This window comes from Ranitomeya imitator, chromosome 6 (assembly GCF_032444005.1).
Source record: "Ranitomeya imitator isolate aRanImi1 chromosome 6, aRanImi1.pri, whole genome shotgun sequence".
NCBI classification, from domain to species: Eukaryota; Metazoa; Chordata; class Amphibia; order Anura; family Dendrobatidae; genus Ranitomeya; species Ranitomeya imitator.
The window spans coordinates 453,113,493-453,119,492 of NC_091287.1; the positions used below are offsets into that span (position 1 = coordinate 453,113,493).

Consider the following 6,000-nt stretch of genomic DNA (forward strand, 5'->3'; position numbering starts at 1 on the left):
CCAATTTTTCATTCAAAAAGTCAAATGGCGCTCCTTCCCTTCCAAGCCCTGCCGTGCGCCCAAACAGTGGTTTACCCCCACATATGAGATATCAGCGTACTCAGGACAAATTGAACAACAACTTTCGTGGTTCAGTTTCTCCTTTTACCATTGGGAAAATAAAAAAATTGTTGCTAAAAATCATTTTTGTGACTAAAAAGTTAAATGTTCATTTTTTCCTTCCATGTTGCTTCTGCTGCTGTGAAGCACCTGAAGGGTTAATAAACTTCTTGAATGTGGTTTTGTGCACCTTGAGGGGTGCAGTTTTTAGAATGGTGTCACTTTTGGGTATTTTCAGCCATATAGACCCCTCAAACTGACTTCAAATGTGAGGTGGTCCCTAAAAAAAATGGTTTTGTAAATTTTGTTGTAAAAATGAGAAATCGCTGGTCAAATTTTAACCCTTATAACTTCCTAGCAAAAAAAAATTTTGTTTCCAAAATTGTGCTGATGTAAAGTATGCATGTGGGAAATGTTATTTATTAACTATTTTGTGTCACATAACTCTCTGGTTTAACAGAATAAAAATTCAAAATGTGAAAATTGCGAAATTTTCAAAATTTTCGCCAAATTTCCGTTTTTATCACAAATAAACGCAGAATTTATTGACCTAAATTTACCACTATCATGAAGCCCAATATGTCACGAAAAAACAATCTCAGAACCGCTAGGATCCGTTGAAGCGTTCCTGAGTTATTACGTCATAAAGCGACACTGGTCAGAATTGCAAAAAACGGCCAGGTCATTAAGGTCAAAATAGGCTGGGTCATGAAGGGGTTAAAAACACCAAATGGAAACCGAATACTCACAGGAGCCGCAGTAATGCAATTAGAGAAAAAACTAGAGACTTTTGACCTGGTGACTGGTCCTCTTTAAGTCCCCCATACACACTGTATAGATTTTATTTGGCTAAATCACATGCTCATGTGTCCTGTATGATAGAGCCGCTGTCAGACTCCTCTGGCAGAGGCCTATCTGGAGGGAGAATAAAAGGATTGGCCATTGGAAATCTAACTGACCAGATCCTTTTCCAGCATGGCATTGTCTATTAAGAGACGATCAGTATACCCTCTCACACATTACGCTGTCAGCCAGTCCCACCTATATCTGCTGGTTCTGTTGACTTTAGTCTATGGAGTATTGGGGGGCCTTAATAATCTAGAGCTGCCAATTCTATGAAGACTTCAAAACTGCATGTAGAGGCAACACCTGAGACATACAACCTTGTCATTTAGAGGGCATCTGTCCTGACTCTTTTGCTATGTAATCTGATGACAGGATGACATAGAGACAGAGACCCGGATTCCAGCGATGTGTCACTTTTTTTTTTACTGTCTGTAGCATTTGTGACACAATCACAGTTTTCTACCCTACAGATCTTGCAGAGCTCAGTGGTATGAACGTGATTGGACCAGGACACACAAGACATCCAGTCCTGTAGATAATCTCCTGCTGATAAAACCCTGATTTTATTGAAACAGCCCAGTAAGTGACACATCGCTGGAATCAAGGTCTCTGCTGACAGATCCCCATTAATAGTGTGAAAAAGTATTCCTTGTTTTATCTGTTCAAAATAAAACTATCAACAGTGCAAACTCAATGGTGTTGTAAGTATTTCTGTAAATCATGTGAATAGTAGATTTGTGTGGGAAGTAGACTCCGGATCTTTTCAGCAGGAATAGCTCTATTGAGACGCGCTGTCTATATTTTATTGCCCCTCTTACAGAAGTGTCCAGGATGAGCCTGTGCCCAGGCATGCATGTACCACGGCCTTCACACTGTCCCTTTATTCTCCTCAGTACAATTGGGCACTGTGTGCTTTGTGTTACAGGGGACATGGCATCACAACACATTCTCAGTCCATAAAACAATCAGGTTGAAAAGGAACCACAAAAGGTGAAAGCTGAAGATCTGTTATATTATCCCCTGCTATTCTGTCTATGAACAATTAAAGGACTGCCTGATGTCTCCTCACCGTCCATCTCTGCTCCTTGTTACATAGCATGCAATACTAAAATCAAGGACATCCAAAATGGTGAATAATTTGGGTCAACTACAGGAGTTATAACTTTATGATCAGCAGCAGTAACACGTTTTATGTGCATCTGTAAAAAATAGCTCAGAGTTGGGAGGCCAAAACAGACTTCTAGGAGCACCGACTATCCAGCTCCAAGGTTTGTCCAACCTTGTCTAAAGACATTCACACATACCTTTTCAGATTTCTTTTTACTTACTGAGAAATAAAACTGTTTTAGATCTTTGGTGGACATCCATAACTTGACCATCTAGATTCATGTAGAGCTGGTATACATTAGTGGTGATAAAAGCAGGGCCAAGGGGTCAAATATTGAGAAGTCCAAAAGTCCATCATGCATGACCCCTTGGCCCCGCATACTGTGTATATGTGACCACCTCTATTTACTCCAATTGCTTTTTGAGGGTTGGTACCTACTCATATGTGACTACCTCTCCCATATGCTATGAATGTAATGTAATGCTCCATTTACAAGGTGATAGATGCTACTGATGCTTTATCTCCAGTATAAATTGCTACAGAATAATCAATGGAAGCTAATGTGAATGGAGACTTGTCCTGTACATCCAGAATAAATAATAAAATGCTGCCAAATACAATCTGAACCATTCTGGATATGAGCAAGTCTAGATATTACACACTAGTTATCAGGAGCATCAATTCCATGATTGACCCACACAATACAGACATGATCTACACCTGGGGATGGTCAGCTCACAGAAAGGACACAATTTATGGTCCTTTGGTGAGTATAGATCTTATAACCTGGTGGCCCAAAAGTAGGTCTACAGCTGAATCATTGAAGTTCTATGAGATTTTATAGGTACAAACATACATTGCCACATCCGACAACACCTATGAACTTCTTTTTTTAGGGATGCAGTAAAGAATAAGGTTCTTGATAGAAAATCCCAGATGAATTAAGAAAGTCAATCTTGGATATTGATGTCGTTGTTGGTAGACAATTAGAGAGTTTAGGAGATGAAACAGTGTGAAACAAATGTAAATGTGATAATGTGATAAAATGCAAATATACATCCCTTGTGAGAAAAATGTAATTGATTCACCTGTATACCTACTTTTGGGCCACTTGGTAATTATTTTGTTGGTGTATTTATATTATTACTTTGTGCCAGTTCTGCAAACTTTTTTAAAAGGTCTATATAACTAGTCTACCTACAACGTGAGGTACTGTAGATAATTAGATGAACTAAGCTACCTGCAAAGTGAGGTACTATAGATAATTAGATGGACTAGGCTACCTGCAAAGTGAGGTACTGTAGATAACTAGATGGACTAGGCTACCTGCAAAGTGAGGTACTGTAGATAACTAGATGGACTAGGCTACCTATAAAGTAAGGTACTGTAGATAATTAGATGGACTAGGCTACCTACAAAGTGAGGTACTGCAGATAATTAGATGGACTAGGCTACCTGCAAAGTGAGGTACTGTAGATAACTAGATGGACTAGGCTACCTGCAAAGTGAGGTACTGTAGATAACTAGATGGACTAGGCTACCTATAAAGTAAGGTACTGTAGATAATTAGATGGACTAGGCTACCTACAAAGTGAGGTACTGCAGATAATTAGATGGACTAGGCTACCTGCAAAGTAAGGTACTGTAGATGATTAGATGGACTAGGCAACCTATAAAGTGAGGTACTGTAGATAATTAGATGGACTAGGCTACCTACAAAGTGAGGTACTGTAGATAACTAGATGGACTAGGCTACCTATAAAGTGAGGTACTGTAGATAATTAGATGGACTAGGCTACCTACAATGTGAGGTACTGTAGATAACTAGATGGACTAGGCTACCTATAAAGTGAGATACTGTAGATAATTACATGGACTAGGCTACCTACAATGTGAGATACTGTAGATTAGATGGAATATGCTACCTACAAAATGAGGTACTGTAGATAATTAGATAGACTAGGCTACCTACAACATGAGATACTGTAGATAATTAGATGGACTAGGCTACCTACAACATGAGATACTGTAGATTATTAGATGGACTATGCTACCTACAATGTGAGATACTGTAGATTAGATGGAATATGCTACCTACAAAGTGAGGTACTGTAGATAATTAGATGGACTAGGCTACCTACAGCGTGAGATACTGTAGATTATTAGATGGACTATGCTACCTACAATGTGAGATACTGTAGATTAGATGTAATACTCTACCTACAAAGTGAGGTACTGTAGATAATTAGATGGACTAGGCTACCTATAAATTGAGGTACTGTTGATAATTAGATGGACTAGGCTACCTATAAAGTGAGGTACTGTAGATAATTAGATGGACTAGGCTACCTATAAAGTGAGGTACTGTTGATAATTAGATGGACTAGGCTACCTATAAAGTGAAGTACTGTAGATAATTAGATGGACTAGGCTACCTACAAAGTAAGGTACTGTAGATAATTAGATGGACTAGGCTACCTATAAAGTGAGGTACTGTAGATAATTAGATGGACTAGGCTACCTACAAAGTAAGGTACTGTAGATAATTAGATGGACTAGGCTACCTACAAAGTAAGGTACTGTAGATAATTAGATGGACTAGGCTACCTATAAAGTGAGGTACTGTAGATAATTAGATGGACTAGGCTACCTATAAAGTGAGGTACTGTAGACAATCAGATGGACTAGGCTACCTATAAAGTGAGGTACTGTAGACAATTAGATGGACTAGGCTACCTATAAAGTGAGGTACTGTTGATAATTAGGTGGAGAGAGAGATTATAGACAGATACAAATAAAAATGGAATGGAAGCAGAACTCCAAAAGCAGTGCAAATTATGTGGCAATGTTGTGGTTCATAGTGTAAACCTTTCTCCGCAGGAAATTTCACTCTATGAACCGAAAAGTCGCCACATGGGCCATTATAATCCTATAATTGGCTCTATTTTTGAAGTGCTGATTCCATTTTTGTTGCTACTATTCGAGTTAGGCTTATGCCTGGGAAGCTTTGTAACCCAATTTGCTCTTTGATTATATATCTCTATATATATCTATATATCTATATATATCTTGTACTGCTTTTTTCCTTTTTCTGGATAGATATTATTAACCTTTGTTTTAGTGTTGCATAATATCCATAATCTAATGATCCCTGCCTGTCCTGGAGACAATTATTCTGCCCATTCTATGCCTATTGTTGAGGTTCCTATGGGGCTTTCCAATAATCCTGTTAGTCAGGCTGACTGAGCAGTGATAGAAGACATCCCCTCCCCCATGTCCCCATCACACAACTCACCGAGACAAGAAACTCCAAGGTCCCCACATAGTCCCTCTCAGTCTTGAGGAGTTCGCTGAGAACGCACACCCTGAGACGGAGCTGCCTCTCCAGGTCTTTGCTGCTCTCCACCTTTCCATCAGGTCTATGTTCTTCTGTCATGTTGTATCCCAGGGCTCAGTGCTGATCCTCCAGTGATCACTTCACTCAATGCAGAAAAGTTCTCCAAAGTGAGATCCTCCAAGGCTAATAGTGCGCTGTCGCCTTCACATTCAGACTCATCTTGCCCTGATCAAATACAATCAATCCAGATGGAACAGAGAAAAGTTCCTCTGTGCCTGCAGATTCCCAGTCAGTGCTTTGGGAGCAGAGCAAGTAATTTGGACATTAATCAAAAGATTGTCTCCATGTGACTCCAGCCCCTTCATCCTGGAACCAACCCCCATCACCCACCCTCTGCTCCAGTGTTGTCCCCTCCTTCATCCTCCAATGAATGGCAGGAAAGAGAGCAGAAACCTTGGGAAGTAGAATGTGCCAACAATGCCCCCTCTGCACAGGGCTAACAGGGGGCATGGGTGTCAGGAGGATGTCAGGAGCCTGGGTAAGACTGCAGCCCCTCTTCCTACTACTCTGCCTCCATGCAGGAGGCTTGTAAAGTTCTTCAGGAGTCAGA

The 6,000-nt window shown here is 40.1% G+C and overlaps 1 protein-coding gene across 1 annotated transcript in view; it reads right to left on the reverse strand.

The window, feature by feature from the left end:
* Positions 1 to 5,744, reverse strand: part of PREX2 (phosphatidylinositol-3,4,5-trisphosphate dependent Rac exchange factor 2) — a 762,305-nt gene extending 756,561 nt beyond the window's left edge. The window contains exon 1 of the mRNA XM_069731466.1: positions 5,349 to 5,744. Within this exon, the coding sequence (XP_069587567.1) occupies positions 5,349 to 5,489 (141 nt within the window). The 5' untranslated portion in view covers positions 5,490 to 5,744. The remainder of the gene's footprint in view (positions 1 to 5,348) is intronic.
* Positions 5,745 to 6,000: the final 256 nt, after the last annotated feature.